Raw genomic sequence first — 19,087 nt, forward strand, 5'->3', positions numbered from 1 at the left:
GCAGTCACAGAATAGTGGTGTAACCGGGGTCATTCTAGGGGCTCCAAAGACTGCCCATGGGGCCGCTCTCTGCACCAGTTGAAACTTTGGAATGCTCTTCAAAGATAGCCCCATGTAGAGTGCATTGTTGTAGTCCAGATGTGAGATGGCCAGGGCTTGAGTGACTGAGCGCAGGGAGTCTTGATTCAGGAAAGGCCAAAGCTGGTGCAGAAATCGAAGTTGTGCAAAGGCTCTTCTAACCACGCCCACCACCTGCTCATTGAGCAGGAGTCGTGAGTCCAGGAGATCCCCTAAATTGCAAACTGGATCTGAACGTGGTAGTACAATCTTGTTCAGAACTAAAGATGTCAACAACCCAGTTCTTGAAGCACCATGCAAGCCACCCAGTCTTTGTAAAATGAAAGATGTCCTTTAATTTGCGTCAAACAGGAAAGCTGAGATGGATTCCTTACACCAAAGTAAATAAGGGAGTCAGAATATAATCTAAAACACGGGTCTCCAACCTTGGCAACTTTAAGACTTGTGGACTTCAACTTCCAGAGTTCCTCATCTTAAAGTTGCCAAGGTTGGAGACCCCTGATCTAAAACTCATACCCTTCTGATTGACTACTGTGACTATGACATCAGGTCTGTTGTGATCGGTATAAACAAGGAAACATACTCAGCTATTTTCTCAACTATCAGCTTAGAAAATCTGCTAATAATATCGTCTCTTTTCCACATATGGAATAGCCACTTACCCAAATCCCACCCTCTTAATTCTTAAGGAGGAATAGCGGCAATTCCTGTTGCCATCTCTGCTAATTAATTCATACACATCTACAGTTAGGAGGATCACTAGATTACGCAGGTTTCATTTCACCGAGACAAAAGACATAGTAAACAAACACCATCCTGATCATTAGCAAATGGATCAGAAGTCAGCTCTCAACAGCCAGAAGTTTCCAATAACGCAAGAAATGAAGTTCAGAAGAATAGAGGCAAATGCCCACCACACTCAATACATCATTTGATATTTTGGTCTATATTATAGCTCCAATCCTATCCATTTTTATTGGATTGATATCCCATCCATACGTTCTCCAAAAATGGGGAGGTCAGTCCCCAGCATCGTCCTCATTTCACACCTCCTGGTACCTCTCCATTTTTTCTTCTTCTTCTCCTTCCTCTTCCATATCCATCATTGGATGTTGGCGATCATGTTAGTGATCATATTTTTATCGTACGAAAAAGCGCTGCTGAGTTTTGTCCAAACCAATCCCTTAGATTTTGAAGCCATGGTGTTTTCCTTCTCCTGGACCTCGTTTACCTTCTTCTGTTCAATCATGTCCAATTCTCAGAGACTGCCTAGACAACTCCCTGAGATTTCCTTGGCAAGATTTTCCAGAAGTGGTTTGCCATTGCCTCCTTCCTAAGGCATGACTGGCCTAAGTGCCCCAGCTGGCTTTGTGCCCAAGTTTTTTTTTTTTTAATTTGATTTATATGCTGCCCTTCTCCGGAGACTCAGGACGGCTTACAATGCGTTAAGCAATAGCCTTCATACTTTTGTATATTTATACAAAGTCAGCTTATTGCCCCCACAACTGGGTCCTCATTTAACCTACCTTAGAAAGGATGGAAGGCTGAGTCAACCTTGAACCTGGTAAGATTCGAACCTGCAGTAATTGCAGGCAGCTGTGTTAATAACAGGGTGCTTTAAACCACTGTACTACCAAGTTGGGTCTAGAATTCATGGTCACACCTAGTTTCTAGCCTGATGCCTTTAACCACTGTACCAAACTGGCTATTTCTCTTCTTAAGTGGTATCATCTCACCCAGTTCACGTCTCCTGAATCACCTTTAACAGAATAACAGAATTGGAAGGGAGCTTGGAGGTTTTCTAATCTATTCCAAACCCCGAATCAAGCAGGAAATCCTAAACCCTGTCAGACAAATGGTTGTCCAATCTCTTCTTCAAAACCACCAGTGATGAAGCACCCACAATTTCTGAAGGCAAGCCATTCCAGTGGTTACCGTATTTTTCAGAGTATAAGACGCACCGCGGTATAAAATACAGCTTAGTTTTTGGGGAGGAAAATAGGAAAAGAAATCTGCCTACCAGGTATTTATCTGGCTAGCGTCCTGTCTAGTCAGCTTCAGCACATTCGTTTGCTGGTTTTGAGCCTGCATGCGTGCTTTTTATCCCCTACTCGGGGATAAAAAACAGCTTCTAAAGAACAGCTGATCTTTGGAGAGAAGCAATGAGAAAAGCAAGCATGGATCTCTTCACTCACTAGCGCCTCATTAGGGCTGAAAAACAGCTTCTAACGCACATCTGAGAGGGAGCAGCAATGAGAAAAGCAGGCAAAGCATAGAAGATCTGCTTCACTCACTAGCGCAGGGCTGGGCGAATGTGGCTCTTTTACAACCTGTGGACTTCAACTCCCAACTCCCAAGCTGGCTGTCTCAGGAATTCTGGGAGTTGAAGTCCACAGGTTGTAAAAGAGCCACATTCGCCCACCCCTGCACTAGCACCTTGTTAGGGCTGAAAAAAACTTTGAAAAAGCTACATTCGGAGTATAATACACACCCAAATATCCAGCCTCTTTTAGGGGAGGAAAACTGCATCTTATGTTCTGAAAAATACAGTAATTGTTCTCGCTGACAGGAAATTTCTTCTTAGGTCTAGGTTGCTTCTCTCCTTGATTAGTTTCCATAGATTGCATCCATCCTTTCATCGTGTCTTCTCAGAGATCTTCATTGTCCACATGCTCCATGACCCGAAATCTTCCAGACTACCGCTTCTTATGGATTGCTCTGCATGGATCTCTCACACACTCCATCTTTCATACATATCCATTCCTTATTTCGGACAAATATATTTCAGAAGCGATATGATCTAAATCAGGGGTGTCAAACTCAAGGCGCGCGGTCTCGATCCAGCCCACAGGGTGCTTAGATTTGGCCCACGGGGCCATCCGGGAAACAGCAAAGGACCAGTCCATGGTACTTCTGCCGGTGAAAATGGAGCTCCGTTTTTGGCTGCGACAGCCTCCTGCAACCCTCGGCCAGTGAAAACGGACCTCGGGAGGGCCGCATCCATTTTCGTTGGCAGAGCACTCAGGCCACCAGAGGTGCCCCGACACGAGTGGTGTCAAGCTGGCCATGCCCCCCTCAGGTCAAACATAACCCTGATGCGGCTCTCAATGAAATCAAGTTTGACACTCCTGATCTAAATATTAGAATGAAAAACTCCAAATCAATTTAGTTTGTATGATAACTATGTAACACTATGATGATGTGAGGGGTCCCTAGTGCTCTCCGAGCTTGCTTGTTTTCTTGCAGATATTTCATTACCCAAACTAGGTAACATCATCAATGCTATTACAATTACAGTACAACTATTACAACTACAGTACAACTATTCTCCTTCAATGGCGTTATGGCCATTGGCCTAACTCTCCTTTTTTACATTTTTAATTTGTGATTTTATAAATTGGGTGTTTTAATCTGTGTTTCGGCCAAAATATTTAATAATTTTAAGGGATTTTTTTAATATTTGTATTTTATCTTGGCTGTTCACCGCCCTGAGTCCTTTGGGAGTAGGGCGGTATAGAAATTTGATTAATAATAATAATAATAATAATAATAATAATAATAATAATAATGATGATGATGATGATGATGATGATGATGATGTACTGAGCAATTGTGATTCTCCTTTCCTAATTCTGTCCACCATTCAGGATTCCAGGACTGTAGCAGGTTAGAAAAAGACCCCGAAGGATTTCTTCTACACGTTGTTGGAATTTTCCTAATTTTACTTCAGGGTCCGCACTGATTTCCTAAATGTCTCTTTTCTCAGTTCATTCTTGAGCGTTTGTGATGCCGGCACAACAGCCTCCTGATCAGGTTCATTTTCTTGGAGATCCTCTGCTTGGGACAAAAAAAGAGGAAATTATTGGAAATTTAAGGCACAAACCCGCCGAGTTAAACCTCTCTTTTAATTAACAGATCAACTGAGAAATAGACACTCTCCATAGACACTCAGGATCCATGGGCTGTCAGACTCCTGAATGAGAAATAACATCATAACTACGTAGTATGATGGACTTGCAGGGCCGACGCAATGTGTAACATGCTCGCACTGGTGCAATAGGACTGGGTGTTTGTTAATATGATTTATTGGGTTAGGGATTTTCTGTCTTCACTGTGAGTTGTATTGTGTTGGAGGTGTGTGCACTGAGGGAGCTCCACCAATCTCATTGTACGTATGTTGTGCACTGACAATAAAGCTTTGAATTTGAATCAATGTATTTCATGGTTCAAACATACATAACACCCCTCCTGTGTGAGCCGCACTGGCTCCCAGTGGTCTTTTGGATGCGCTTCAAAGTGTTGGTTATCACCTTTAAAGCGCTCCATGGCATAGGACCTGGATACCTTCGAGACCGTCTGCTGCCACCAACGACCTCCCACCAACCAGTGCGCTCCCACAAAGAGGGCCTCCTCAGGGTGCCATCGGCCAAGCAATGTAGACTGGTGGCCCCCAGGGGGAGGGCCTTCTCTGTGGCGGCACCTGCTCTCTGGAATCAACTGCCTCCAGAGATACGGAGAATTCAAGACCTCGGTGCCTTCCACTGTGCCCTGAAGACCTTCCTTTTTCAGCAAGCCGGGCTGGCTTAATGCTTTTTAAATATTTTAATATGTCTTGTTATTGTTTTTTTTAACTTTGGGGCCAAATTTATATATTTCTTTTTAAACTGTTTTTAATGTTTGTATTCATGTTTTTTACTATGGCTGTAAATCGCCCTGAGTCCTTCGGGAGAAGGGCGGTCTATAAATTTAAAAATAAATAAATAAATAAATAAATAAATAAATAAATAAATAAATAAATAAATAAATAAATAAACAAACAAACAAACAAATAAATAAATGGAATACTGTGAATTTAGTATTTTTATATTCTCACCTGAGTGGATCCTTACGTGGGATGTAAGGTTACTGCTCTTTCGGAAGCCTTTCCCACACTCGGTGCATTTATAGGGTTTCTCCCCTGTGTGGATCCTTTTATGAACTGTGAGGGACCCATTTTCTCGGAAGCTCTTTCCACAATCCCTGCATTTATATGGTTTCTCCCCAGTATGGATCCGTTTGTGGGAAGTTAGGGAACTGCTGATCCGGAATATTTTCCCACATTCCCGGCACTTATATGGCTTCTCCCCTGTGTGTATCCTTTTATGGGAAGTAAGGTGACTGCTCCATCTGAAACTTTTCCCACACTCCACACATTTATACGGTTTCTGCCCTCTGTGGATTCTTTTGTGAGAAATAAGGCAAGCACTCTGAGTAAAGCTCTTTCCACACTCCACGCATTTATACTGTTTCTCCTTGGAGTGGATCCTTCTATGGGAGGAAAGATTACTGCTTGTATTGAATCCCTTTCCACACTCTGGGCACTTGTAAGGTTTTTCCCCTGTGTGGATCCTTTTATGGGACGTAAGCGATCCATTTTCACGGAAGCTTTTTCCACACTCGGTGCATTTGTAAGGCTTTTCCCCCGTGTGGATTCTTCTGTGCGAACAAAGTGAACTGCTCCTCCAGAAGCATTTCCCACACTCCGTGCATTTATAGGGCTTCTTGCCCGAGTGGATCCTTTTATGGGAAGCCAGAGATCCATTTTCGCGGAAGCTCTTTCCACACTCGAGACATTTAAATGGTTTCTCCCCCGTGTGGATTCTTTTATGGGAAATAAGGAAACTGCTTTTTCGGAATATTTTCCCACAGTCCAGACATTTATAGGGTTTCTCTTCGGTACGGGTACATTTATGAGAAACAAAGGAACTTTTCCTTTGAAATATTTTCCCGCATCCCACACATTGATATGGCTTTTCTTCTATGTGGATCCTTTTGTGGGAAGTCAGAGACCCATTTTCACGGAAGCTCTTTCCACACTGCAGACATTGATATGGTTTCTCCCCCGAATGGATCCTTTTGTGGGAAGTCAGGTGACTGCTGTTGCTGAAGCTTTTCCCACAGTCTACACATTTATAGGGTTTTTCCCCTGTATGGACGCTCTTATGTGATGTAAGCTGACTGTTCCACATGAAACTCTTCCCACATTCCATACATTTATAGGGTTTTTCCCCTGAATGGCTCCTTTTATGTGAAATAAGGTTACTGCTTTGACTAAAGCTCTTTCCACAATCTGTACATTTGTAGGGTTTTTCTCCTGTGTGGATCCTTTGGTGGGAAGTAAGCGAACTGCTTTTCCGAAATATTTTCCCACATTCTGTGCACTTATATGGCTTCTCCCCTGTGTGGATTTTCTTGTGTGAAGTAAGGGATCCGTTTTCCTGGAAGCTCTTTCCGCACTCGGTGCATTTGTAGGGTATCACACCAGAATGGACCTTTTTATGAGAAGTCAGCTGACTGTTCCACCTGAAGCTCTTTCCACAGTCAGTACATTTATAGGGTTTTTCCCCTGTGTGGATCCTTTTATGAGAAAGAAGGTGATTGCTCTTGCTGAAGCTCTTCCCACAGTCCATGCATTTATAGGGTTTCTCCCCTGTGTGGATCCTTTTGTGGCAAGTGAGAGAACTACTCTCGCTGAAACTTTTTCCACACTCCATGCATTTATACGGCTTCTCTCCCATTTTGATTCTCCAGTTAAAACTTTTTTCATTCTCCCTGTATCCATTTTGCTCTCCTCCAACATTGGTTCTGTTGCACATATCTAAACTTAAATGGTCTTTTGGTACTTTCACACTTTTCCCTAGATCCTTTGTCCTTATTTTTCCTTTGGGATTTTGGTGGGCAAGAGTATTTTCATTCTGCACACACTTGGATGTTGGTTTCTTATTCCTATATATTGACTTGTTCTTCTCTGAAATTCTGGATTCTGTCCAATTTCTAAACTCCTCTTTCCCTTTTCCGTCCTGAATCACTTCATCCTGGCCATCACTTCCTTGAGAGGAAAATAAAGAATTAGAATTAGGGAAGACTGTGGAAAGGAAATAAAACCAAAGTAAGGTTGTGATTATGACTTGCTTGCTGAAATTGGATGGATTCTCTGGGTTTCTGAAGAGTTACAGTTTGACTAATGTAAAATAACCTGAGCAAAGATTGATCAAACCTGGACTTCTGATGGAGGCTATAACCCAACCTCTATGGACATAAACCACGCCATATTGTTTATTGGTTTGATTTATATGCCGCCCTTCTCCGGAGACTCAGGGCGTCTTACAATGCGTTAAGCAATAGCCTTCATACTTTTGTATATACCTGCTTAGTAGGGCTTTCGGGCCCTCCCTAAGCGGTGTTCTTTTTTATACAAAGTCAGCTTATTGCCCTAAAAATCCAGGTCCTCATTTTACCTACCTCGAAAGGATGGAAGGCTGAGTCAACCTTGAGCCTGGCGAGATTTGAACTTGCAGTAATTGCAGGCAGCTGGTGCTACTTTAACAGCACTTAGTCAGTTATGCCACCAAAGCTCTTGGTTAGTTTCTATTTTAGGAGCAAAAGGAAACTTGAAATAATTTTGAAATAAAGGAACTGTCAACTTCGAACCGAACAGGGCTGATCTCATTTTCGTGGTTCTCAATTGCCACACCATATGGGAAGGAAGGGGGAAGATGGAATGCATTGCCAGACACAACACTGATCTATCTCGTGGGAACTAAGGTCATCTCTGCAGGTGTCAGATGACGAAAGAGAGGAGTTTATTTACAGGACCGCCTGCTGCCACAAACTGCCTCCCACTGGCCGGTACGCTCTCACAGAGAGGGACTCCTCCGTGTGCCGTCGGCCAAACAATGTCGACTGGCGGCCCCCAGGGCGAGAGCCTTCTCTGTGGGGGGCACCTACTATCTGGAACGAGCTCCCCCCGGAGATACGGAGAATCCTGGATCTACGCACCTTCCGCCGCGCTCTCAAGACCTTTTTATTTCACCAGGCTGGTCTGGCCTAATCTCTCCCATTCTCTTTTTAATGTAAATTTTAATTTGTTCTTAACCTGGGGTTTTAAATTTGTCTTGGGCTAAATTGATTTAATTCGATTTTACTTCTGCTCTTAAATTTTTGTATTCTATGTGTTTTATCTTGTGCCTGTTCACCGCCCTGAGTCCTTCGGGAGTAGGACGGTATATAAATCAAATAAAATGAAATGAAAAAATGAAAATGAAATGAGTGCCTAAGGAGCCTGCCAATTAACTCAATTGGACAATGTGACCAGTGACACTTGGGGAGGGGATCATTTGCTATTTTAATTATACCGAAACCCCAGGGAATATTTAGAGTTGATTTTGCATTTACGTGTGCCGATATGATGTACCCAATAAAGAAGTTCTTTAAGGAAGATTCCCGCCTTGGAGTTCTGATTTGCTTGGGCTCCTTAATTGGAACCTTGACAGGAACATACTTGTGACCAATATTTCAATTTATTGATTTTTCTTATCCATTCTTATCAAAGGATCCCGGATCTGCGCTCCTTCCGCCGTGCTGTGAAGACCTTTTTATTCCATCAAGCGGGCTTGGCCTGATCTCTTCCCTTTTTAAAATATGTAAATTTTAATCTGTTTTTAAATTATTGGGGTATTTTAATTTGTCTGGACCAAAAAGTTTAATTTGATTTTATCGGGTTTTTAAATTTTGTGTATTTATGTATTTTATTGTTGGCTGTTCACCGCCCTGAGTCCTTCGGGAGTAGGGCGGTATACAAATCAAATAAATAAATAAAATAAACTGAGCAAGGGTCAGGGGGATAAAAGAAAAAGGAAAGGAAAGAAGCTTTTAATATTAACAAGCTAACTCAGCTCATTGCAGGAGTTTGATCCTCACTGGCTCAAGGTTGACTCAGCCTTCCATCATTCCGAGGTCAGTAAAATGAGGAGCCAGATTGTTTGGGATAGTACGATAACTCTGTAAACTACTTAGGGCTGTAAAGCACTATGAAGCAGTATGTAAGTCCTGTTGCTATTGCTATTCCGGGATGCTCAATGAGAAAATGGGAGAGGTCAAAGCCAATTAGGTCTAATTTGCGAGCCATTCTTTTTATCACATCTTGAACCATGTGCTGTTTGGTGTTCATTCTCTTCTTCTTTTAACCACGTCTCTACTGAAGAAACAGCTTGTAACAGTTGATCTATTAATTCAAAATACAGAAAAGTGGTCCAGGGTGCCTGAGGAACCTTCTCACCCCAACGGGACTAGCCCACTTCACTTACACCAGCAGAAGAGGCCTGCTACGGATTCCATTAGCTAAAGAATCTGGGAGGCATGGTTGAGAGGAACCTTTTCCATTATAACCTTGTCTCTGTGGAATACTTTACCACTGGATGTGAGAACTACCGTATTCTTCGGCGTATAAGATACACTCCCCCCCGCCCCAAAAGAGGGTGAAAATCTGGGTGCGTCTTATACACCGAATGTAGCCTCCACCCACCCACCGGCACCCACCCTTCGATCTCCGTGCGTCGCATTTTATACCTGTTCCAAGCTGCATGGATTGCCACAGATCATTGCCCCCTCCTTGGCTTGCATTTTTGGCCTCTGCGCTTCGTGGAGCTTTTGGAGGCTGCAAACGCAGCCACTCAAACGGAGCTTTTGGAGGGTGAAAAACCAAGGCGCAGAAGCCAAAATGGCAACCCGGAAGAGCTGCTGTCTTGTTGGACCAGTTCTGCGCTTCCCCTGCTGTACTCCCTGGAGCACCCTGCGATGATCAGCTGCATTTTTGAAACTGCGTATCTGCTCCAATGCGCGCTCACAATCAGCAAACCTGTTGCTAAAGTTCACCTGTGGGAACAGCTGATTGGGGATATTACGGGAGGCCGATCTACCTCCCAATCAGCTGCTCATGCTGAATCAAGCTAATGTGCTGAAGCTGACCAGGCTGTTTGCTAAGAATGCTAGCCAGATGAATACCGATGGATACAGATAGGCAGAGGCACAATTTTATTTTTCTTAGTTTCCTCCCCAAAAACTAAGGTGTGTCTTATACTCCGGAGCGTCTTATACTCTGAAAAATACGGTAATCCCATCCTTTTGGCCTTCTAGAAAGATATTAAAACTTTGTTTTGCTGATTGACTTGGGTCCTGAAGGCACTCACTGTTGGAGGTGGTTGACGAGGAAAGAAGACCCCATCCTCATGCAGTCCATCTCTTTGGTTCTGATTTTTTGCATAGTTTCAAAATTTGTAATTGTTTTTCTGTTGAACCTTTTATGATCTGTAATTGGCCCAGAGTCACCCTATTTGGCAGATGGGCATCATATAAGTAAAGAAATATAGTAAATATAAAATTTCTCCAGAATGCTGAGATTCTGTTTTTAAAAATGCAAAAGAGCAGCAAGGAGTTCAACTAAGTATCACCAATGTTTGGCATTGGGGTGATGTTCAACAGGAACTAAAATACTTGTTAAGGAGAATGCTCACCACCCATCAGAAGAGACATCATAACTAGGGAGAGAGCTATTTAACTCTTCCTTTACCTGGAACAGGTTCCCTTTCACCCACAGGAGAGATGAAGTGTGATTGAGTATCAGTAAGTTATATTCCACCATAAAATGGCTCCTCGAAGTATCTGATGGTCCAGCAGAGGTTCTTACCCAGAGAAGCTATGATCCTGGAATTCTCCAGCATCACTTCCCCATGTAGGGCTTTCTGGTGAGAATCCAGTTGAGACCACTCCTCCTTGGAGAAATAGACAGCCACCTCCTCGAAGGACACACGACCCTGAAGAAACAAAAATAACAAGAGAATCTTAGGAAGGACTTGCATATTCTCCTTCTTAATTAGTTACGTTCCCAAAGCAGGAAATCACAATGAACTAAGCTTTTAGGTGAGAAGATAGACATAGTTTACAGCCATTGGCAGATGAAATGTTTGGGGTGATTCTGTACTGATCATCTGTATTGATTCTGCAGAACTTTGAAAACTATTCAGAGAAAGCAACATGGTATTTTCTAGGGCAGTGATGGATAACCTTTTTGCCATCGCGTGCCAAGAGACGGGAGGGCGGGGGAGGTTCACGCGCGCATGTGCCCACACCCATAATTCTATGTGCCCTGCCCTGCGCATGCACACGCAACCCCTCTCCCACCCCCACCCGCCGCTCCTGGCAAGTGATGGCCCGGTAGGCCCGTTTTTCTTTCTCTCCTGGCTCCAGATCCTCTCTATGCATCTGGGAAGGGCGAAAACAGCCTTTTCCACTCCCTCGGAGGCCCTCTGAAGGCCTGAAAATGGCCCATTTCCCAACTCCCGGTGGGACAGGAAGTGATGTTTTTTGTTGTCCCCAGCCTCCAGAGCCATTTTTCACATGTACGTGTTGTGGCTCCGTTACCTGAGCCTGTGTCATCGGCAGGAGAGGACTCCAAGAGTGAAGGAGAGGAGTTGGCAAGGCCTCCCTCTCCAGGACCCTCCTCTCTGGCAATGCCTTCGGTGTCCGCCGAAGGGCAAGGGATAGGGCCAGGGCCAAGCACGTCCACGCAGCCACAGCTGGACAATGATGAGGGAAATGAGTCTTGGCTGGATCCTCGGCAGCATCGCAGATAAGCGCGCGCAACAGAAGAAAAGGCGTGCCAGAGATTAAGCTGAGTCACTGGACCACACCCCACAGGATATAAAAGGGGTGAGGTGGCCATTCAGACTCTGTGACGGACAAAACTAACTACTATCGAGTCACATTGCATCTTTGGAAACAACATTATCGGCCTTGGATTTATTTTACGAACTGGACAATTCTTGACTGTGTGTATTTTGGTTTATGAGTAAAGTTCTTAGCAAGCAGCTACTGGGTTGGTGCCAAGCTTCTTATCGGAAGAATTGGTTGTCTGCCAGTTTATTTAACTCCTGGCTGGCTGTTTGTGTGCGTGTGTGTGACGGGGCAGAACAGTACAATCATTGCAACATCTCCATTGTCATGTGATCACCTTTTGTGACAAGCAAAGTCAATGGGGAAGCCAGATTCACTTAACAACCATGTCGCTAATTTAACCATTGCAGTGATTCACTTAACAACTGTGGAAAGAAACATCGTAAAATGGGGCAACAACATTGACTGAACAAATGTCTCACTTAGCAACAAAAATCTGGGGCTCAATTGTGGTCATAAGTCGAGGACTACTGGTAGTCACTTTGGTTACATTGTGTTGGGCAGTGTGACACACCTGAAATGAATTTGGAAAGACAAATTGTAATCTTCAAGTGTATAAAGACAAAAAAAAAAGCTTAAAACAAGAAGCAATGTTTGTATTCACTTGACGATTCACTTGAATCTTCATGTCTGCCAATCGCTTCCCATCAATTCAATTTTTAAAAAATAATAATTTAATTTAACAGAGCCGGAAGGGACCTTGGAGGTCTTCTAGTCCAACCCCCTGCTTAAGCATGAAACTCTACACCGCTTCAGACAAATGGCTATCTAATCTCTTATTAAAAATTTCGAATGTTGGAGCATTCACAACTTCTGGAGGCAAATTGTTCCACTGATTAATTGTTCTAACTGTCAGGAAATTTCTCCTTAGTTCTAAGTTGCTTCTCTCCTTGATTAGTTTCCACCCATTGCTTCTTGTTCTATCCTCAGGTGCTTTGGAGCAGCAGTCACCAACTGGTGGACTACTGGTGGTCCACGAGAAAATTTTGGCGGTCCACAGAAAAATTATTTGCATTTTTTATATTGCACTAAATCAGGGGTCCTCAAACTACGCCCCCTGGGATGGATACGTCCAATGAATGTTTGTGTTGCTGCAGAGAGTCTCCCCCTTCGGGGTCTTTTTGTGTGGGTTGGAGGGGGGCAGAAATTCCAACTTGGAGTCTGCTTCAGCCTCCTGGTGCAGAGCATTGGATGAAGGCTGGAGGGAAGTGCCGCTGGTGGCAAAGAGCCGAAGGGCCTTGTTCCAGTGGGACTGCATCATGGCCTGGAACTGGTTGATCGTCTCAGCCCTCTGAGGGGCTGAGGCGAGGAGTGGCTGGGAGGGGAGGGGCAAGTAGAGGCTGCCGAGGCACCCCTTGACGTGAGTGACATCGACTTGGCCATGCCTACAGTCACATGACCATCTAGCCCCGCCCACCCAGCCAGTTATTAGGCAGATCATTTTAGTGGTCCGTGGGATTTAAAATTATGGAATTTAGTGGTCACTGAGGTCCGAAAGGTTGGTGACCCCTGCTTTGGAGAATAGTTTGACTCCCTCTTCTTTGTGGAAGCCCCAGAGATTACTTATAGTAAACAGTCACAACAAATTCCCCAAAATCCTGAGCTGAAAATAAGCTGGGTCTACCATAATTAATATTAGTAAGGGACTGCTCAAATCTCAGATTTCTCTAGCTTTGGAAGCTCTTAAGAGGCATGGCAGCCACCTCTCAAGGATAATTTAATTGGTTTTCCTGCTCATTGCTGAAGTTTAGATAGTGTTCCATGGTGCCTTTTTCAATTTCATAATTTTATAACTCCTAATGGGAGAATTTAAAAAAAAAAACCAACAGAAGAAAGGGAAGACAACTCAGTAGTCAAATTCAATGTGAAGTAAACTACCACAGAAGAACTGAACAGTTCTGAATTTTTGGGGAGGGGTTGAAATTGTCAAAGATCTCTCAGTGTAGACCAGTGTTTCTCAACCTTAGTAACTTTAAGACATGTGGACTTCAACTCCACAGGCTCACCAGGCTCAAGGTTGACTCAGCCTTCCATCCTTCCGAGGTAGGTAAAATGAGGACCCGGATTGTGAGGGCAATAAGATGACCTTGTATAAAAAGAACAGGGGCCCGAAAGCCCTACTAAGCACGTATATATAAAAGTATAAAGGCTATTGCTTAACGCATTGTAAGCCGCCCTGAGTCTCCGGAGAAGGGCGGCATATAAATTGAACCAATAAATAAATAAATGAACTCCCAGAATTCCCCAGCAGGCCTGGAAAGCTGGCTGGGGAATTCTGGGAGTTGAAGTCCACATGTCTTAAAGTTGCTAAGGTTGAGAAATGTTGGTGTAGACTTTACCACCTTTAGAGCGCTCCATGGCATCGGACCGGGGTATCTACGAGACCGCCTTCTGCTACCAATAGCCTCTCACCGACCAGTACGCTCCCATAGAGAGGGGCTCCTCAGGGTGCCGTCGGCCAAACAGTGTCGACTGGCGGCCCCCAGGGGGAGAGCCTTCTCTGTGGGGGGCACCTACCATCTGGAACGAGCTCCCCCCAGAGATACGGAAGATCCCGGACCTGCACACGTTTCGCCGTGCTCTCAAAACTTTTCTATTTCAGCAAGCTGGCCTGGCCTAACTCCCATCTTTTAAATTTTTTAAATTTTTTAATTTGTGATTTTATAAATTGGGTGTTTTAATCTGTGTTTCGGCCGAAATATTTAATAATTTTAAGGGACTTTTTTAATATTTGGATTATCTGTATTTTATCTTGGCTGTTCACCGCCCTGAGTCCTTCGGGAGTAGGGCGGTATAGAAATTTGATTAATAAATAATAATAAATAATAAAAATCCCAGTCCATCTCCACAATAATCTTGAAAGATATCCTATGTTGGTCACTGGTTTTAACCCAAATTGTTCCATTTCCTTGGGAAAAAAATATGCTTATCCTAAGAAGGAGGCCTTCAGGTGATCCCCTCCATCTTCTCTGATGCTTCTTTTCCTACCTGAGCTGGAGCTTCTGTCAGTGTCTTGAGTCCACCAGGCAAGGGAGATAATCCCAAAGCTGCCCATGATATAGTTCCATTCCCTACCAGAAATGCAAAAATGAAGGAAGAATTTGTCAAAACTTAATTAATTAACACCTAAAAAGAAGAGACAAAGGATAAGTGATAGTGGAATCTATCTGGAGAATATCACTTTGTTTGGAAAACTATTCCCTTACCTAGTAAGATGTCAGAATTTTGATCCTCTTGGGAGGTCCCAAGCTTTGGAGAGAGATTTGAAGGATTCCTCCTTCCCTTGGGAAATTTTGGGACCATCTGAAGGAAGGATTCTTGCCCCTAAAAGGTCCAAGGAAGAAAAATGAGAGAAGCACACACAAGAAATGGATTCTCATTTTCTGCTCACAAGTTTGAATCCCCATGAAGGGGAATGGAAGAGGGACAATAAAAGTCCAAAAAGCTTGGAAGATAAAACCTTTGGTCCCGGTGACTGACCCAGATTGGATCCGGCAATAAAATAATTGCCCTAAAAACTCTCGAAAGCGGATTGGACAAATTTGTCTAAAACATTAGGTAACTCTTGAATGCTGTATAATGCCAGAGAACTCTTGATAGAAAAGGGTTCAAAAATCCAAAATTCAAACAAAAGTTTGAAATTGTTTATTACTTTGTGTCCTCTTTAGAATACCAGCGTTAAGATTCTCTCACCTGCAACTCAACCTGCTCCTTCTGCTCCTCCGCTTGGCTCAGCAGGAAGCCTTCGGCCAGGGCCACCGCCTGGGAGCTGGTCTCTGCTCCACACTCCCGCACCCAGCTCCCCACCTCGGGGGGCAGGATAGCCAGGAATTGCTCCAGGATCACCAAGTCTAACACCTGGGCCTTTGTGTGTCTTTCTGGCTGCAGCCACCCGTGGCAAAAGTGATGGAGATGGCTGCAAATCTCTCGGGGGCCCTTAACCTCCTGGTAGTGGATATTCCTGAAGTGCCAATGCTGGACCTCTGAATCCATGGTCTTCTCTTCCATCATCATATGTCCAGTTCCTGCTCAAATCTCCCCACAGTTTTCTGGATATTGTGCCTCCATTTTCTCACCGTTCTCTAAATGGGGCCAGTGTATCTGAAGTGGAAAAGAAACCATTCTCAGATTTAAAAAAAAATCATGATAAATATTTTTTTTCCTTGAGGGGGCAAATGTTCGGGGAGGAATACTGGGAATATGCAGATACCATTACAGATAATAGTAGGAAGGCAAAATGGGTTTTCCAAAGAAAAGTACCAAAGACTCAAAGTATCAAGTCTTTTAGATCTTTTAGAGTATTTATGGATTTATCTATTTATGGATTTCTTCTCCTGACAGCCAACAAAATATTCTTGACAACATTTTGGAACATAAATGAAAAATTTGTACATTTTTGACAAAGGCAATGTTCACCCATAATGTACCTAAAACGAGGTGAGCAAACTGTAATGTTCAGATTTACTTAACATGGAAAGCCAAAGAAATCAAATTGCAGCTTAATGCAGTGTTTCTTAACCTCAGCACTTTTAAAGTGTGTGGACTTCGATTCCCAGAATTCTGGGAATTGAAGTCCATGCATGCTGAGTGAGGAATTCTGGGAGTTGAAGTCCATCCATGCTCGGGAGGCGAATTTTGGCCCTTGAGGTTCATAGAATTATAGGGATGGCCTGGAAGGGACCTCGGAGGTCTTCTAGTCCAACCCTCTGCTCAAGGCAGGAGACCCTATACCCGTGATGGCGAACCTATGACAAGCGTGCCCGAGGTGGCACACAGAGCCATCTTTCCAGGCATGCACGGTGTCACCCAACTCACCTGCAGCTGCACCTGCGCACGCACCCCAGCTGGTGTTCGGGCCTCCGGTGCACATGTGCCCAATTCCGGAGACTCAGCTGGTCTTTGGAGCTCTCCTGTGCATGTGCGTGCGAGTACCTGCGCTCAGTGGACGCATTCGCAAATGGTGTTCGCACACGCGTATTGCACGGGTGAAAACTGTGTGCATGCACGGATGGTGCAATTGCATGCATAGCGCATGGGAGCCACGTGAAAGCCATGCGCAATAGTGCAATTGCGCACATAGCGCACGGGGACTCACACCCATGAGCAGATGGTGCAGTTGCATGTGCAGCGCACTGGGGGAACCACAAAAGCCGTGCGCATGTGCAGATGGTCTGGTTGCATGCGCAGCGCACGGGGGAGCCATACCTAAGTGAAGCGCATACCTGTTCGGCACTCGGTGAGTGAAAGGTTCGCCACCACTGTCCTGTACTATACCATCCCAGTCAAATGGGGGTCCAGTCTATTCTTGAAAACCTCCAGTGATGTTGCACCCACAATTCCAGGAGGCAAATTATTCCATGGATTGATTGCTCTCGCTGTCAGGAAATGTCTCCATCCTTCTAGGCTGGCCGGCTCTTTTAACAAGCTTCAGGTTGACCAACATTGTCTGAACATGATGTCCTAGGTCAGTCAGGGTCCTAGGACCACGGATGGATTCCGAAGCACAATTGACGCACACTCACCAAGCAGATTGTGCAAATGCACCCAGGCAACCACACTGGCTTCTCCCTTCTTGGAAAACCTTTTTTTCCAGCTTGTTTCTTGCAATGCAAACTCCTTCTTCTCCCCCTACTCAGGAAAAGGGGGGTTTCCAGGACTCCCCGCCCCCAGATCCTCCTGGCTGGAGATGCTGGGTTTGCTCCTGGGGGCAACACAGCTGGCTTGGAACTCCGCTTCCCCCTCTGCTTGGCATGTGCAATTGTGCATGCAAAGGGCGGCGGGGGAACATGGGGCCAGGGACTCCCCACCACCACCACTACCGCCAGAATTCCAAAGATTGAAGCTGGGCTGAAGCCTTTGCAAAAGATCTTTGCAATCCCAGCAGGAGGATTCCCCTAAAAAGAGCCCCCCACTCACCAGGCAGCGCCCCCTCCCCGCAAAACCTCCCCCTTGACGATGGCTCGGTTGGAGGACCGCGAAGCCCTGGAGAAGCCAGCCCCGCCCCGCCCCCTCCCATCCCCTTCCCAGCATGCAACGCGTCCTCCGCCGGGCAAAAGGATCCGCGCATGCTCTGTTCGCGGCTGAAGCTTGAGGGCGGTTCGTCCTGCCACAGGCGCAAGCCGACTTGGCTGGGAAAGGCGGGCTGGAAGGGCCCAGGATGATGGGAGGAGGGAAATGGGCTGTGGAGTCCCTTTCCTCACAGAACGTGGCGCAGGAATAAAAATATATCTGTCAAGGCCGAAGTGTTAAGGAAATAAAACACCTGAAGGCTCTAAAAATCAACATTAAACTCAGATCTGAAGAGCATGAGGAAAAATGTTTTGCCTTAAAAATGGGCGCTGTGGAGAATCTGTAGCTGCCAGAAGAAATAACAGAAATAACAGAGTTGGAAGGGGCCTTGTAAGTCACCTAACCCAGGGCTCGGCAACCTTAAACACTCAGCCATTTGGACCCGTTTCCCACAGAAAAGAAAACACTGGGAGCCACAAAACCCTTTTGACGTCTAAAATGAAGATAACACTGCATATATCTTTTTTAACCTTTATGCTATGGATAAAAAAAACTATAGTGTGTTGCATTTATGAAATCAATGACCTGCTACAGAGAAAACACATTTTTATTTCTGCATGCTACAAAAAGATTTTGAACTCCGAAAAAAAAGATGGTCTGAAAAAATAAATCACGTGCCGACGGGTGTCACACATTGGTGGTTGTGACGCATATTTTGAGTGACAGGGAGCCACAGCAGAGGGATGAAAGAGCCACATGCGGCTCTAGAGCCGCAGGTTGCAGACCCCTGATCCTAGTCCAATGCCCCCCCCCAAGAAACTCTGTGAGGCGTTGAGAATGGCCAAAATCTCAGCCAAAGCAACTGAATGTCCAACCCACCACCATTTTAATTCCAATAAATTCATCCCAAAGAGCACGAGGAGGGCCTGGCAGAAAGAAAAAGAATGAAAAGAAGTTGTGAAATTTTATTTTATAAAACTATTTGGGCCACAGTGGTGCCTGTGGCTCAAATGGGGTGAAGCAATGGGGTAGGAGAATTAAAAGTCTGAAGAAATAGACGAGTGGAAGGAAAATAGGAATTAAATTGGATGAACTGCTGAAAAACACAAGAGGTCTGCAAAATTTTCACCTCAGCTTGGAAAAATTACCTCAGAAAATTCATAATCTTGGGAAATGAAGGTTGTTGACAAGGCCCTTCTTTGGGAGTGAACTGAGAGAAAAAAGTGGGATTATTTGAGGGAAAAAAAACATGGACAGAAAATGAGATGGCAGCCAAGAACTGGAATATAAGTTTAAAAAGCTCATTTAATTAACCTGAGTAGGAAAAAAACCCCAGTTTTATTGAGGATTAAATAGATGACTCCGGTCAGTCCTAGAAGGGATCAACCCTGACTGCTCTTTAGAAGGCCAGATCCTGAAGATGAAACTCAAATACTTTGGCCACCTAATG

At 44.6% G+C, this 19,087-nt stretch overlaps 2 protein-coding genes and 1 long non-coding RNA gene across 3 annotated transcripts in view; all 3 read right to left on the reverse strand.

Moving 5' to 3' along the window:
* Positions 1 to 389: 389 nt before the first annotated feature.
* LOC148116100 (uncharacterized) lies at positions 390 to 703 on the reverse strand. Its single transcript, XR_015731852.1, has 2 exons — positions 589 to 703; positions 390 to 503 (listed from the first exon to the last, which is right to left on the reverse strand). It is a non-coding gene; the product is annotated as an uncharacterized LOC148116100 (long non-coding RNA).
* A 2,763-nt stretch (positions 704 to 3,466) lies between these two features.
* LOC117673520 (uncharacterized) overlaps positions 3,467 to 19,087 on the reverse strand; it is a 28,766-nt gene continuing 13,145 nt past the window's right edge. The window contains exons 7-8 of the mRNA XM_060687530.2: positions 4,952 to 6,628; positions 3,467 to 3,912 (exon numbers count right to left, since the gene is read on the reverse strand). Coding sequence (XP_060543513.2) covers positions 3,800 to 3,912; positions 4,952 to 6,628 — 1,790 coding nt within the window. The 3' untranslated portion in view covers positions 3,467 to 3,799. The remainder of the gene's footprint in view (positions 3,913 to 4,951; positions 6,629 to 19,087) is intronic.
* Positions 6,679 to 17,636, reverse strand: LOC148116101 (zinc finger protein 202-like). Its single transcript, XM_087884921.1, has 6 exons — positions 16,851 to 17,636; positions 15,322 to 15,729; positions 14,835 to 14,952; positions 14,617 to 14,699; positions 10,583 to 10,709; positions 6,679 to 6,942 (listed from the first exon to the last, which is right to left on the reverse strand). The coding sequence occupies exons 2-6, from the start codon at positions 15,640 to 15,642 to the stop codon at positions 6,923 to 6,925; spliced, it is 669 nt and encodes a 222-aa protein (XP_087741047.1). The 5' UTR covers positions 15,643 to 15,729; positions 16,851 to 17,636; the 3' UTR covers positions 6,679 to 6,922.

Source organism: Pantherophis guttatus, chromosome 2 (assembly GCF_059756535.1).
Source record: "Pantherophis guttatus breed Tessera chromosome 2, ASM5975653v1, whole genome shotgun sequence".
NCBI classification, from domain to species: Eukaryota; Metazoa; Chordata; class Lepidosauria; order Squamata; family Colubridae; genus Pantherophis; species Pantherophis guttatus.

Bases quoted from the DNA above. Each gene is read 5' to 3' on its own strand.
- LOC148116101 (XM_087884921.1), bottom strand. From the start codon at position 15,642: ATGATGATGGAAGAGAAGACCATGGATTCAGAGGTCCAGCATTGGCAC. The intron at 14,953-15,321 runs GTGAGAGAATCT...TGGACCTTTTAG, and splicing joins AGGAGCAGGTTGAGTTGCAG to GGGCAAGAATCCTTCCTTCA. The intron at 10,710-14,616 runs GTAGGAAAAGAA...TTGTTTCTTCAG, and splicing joins TGACAGAAGCTCCAGCTCAG to GGTCGTGTGTCCTTCGAGGA.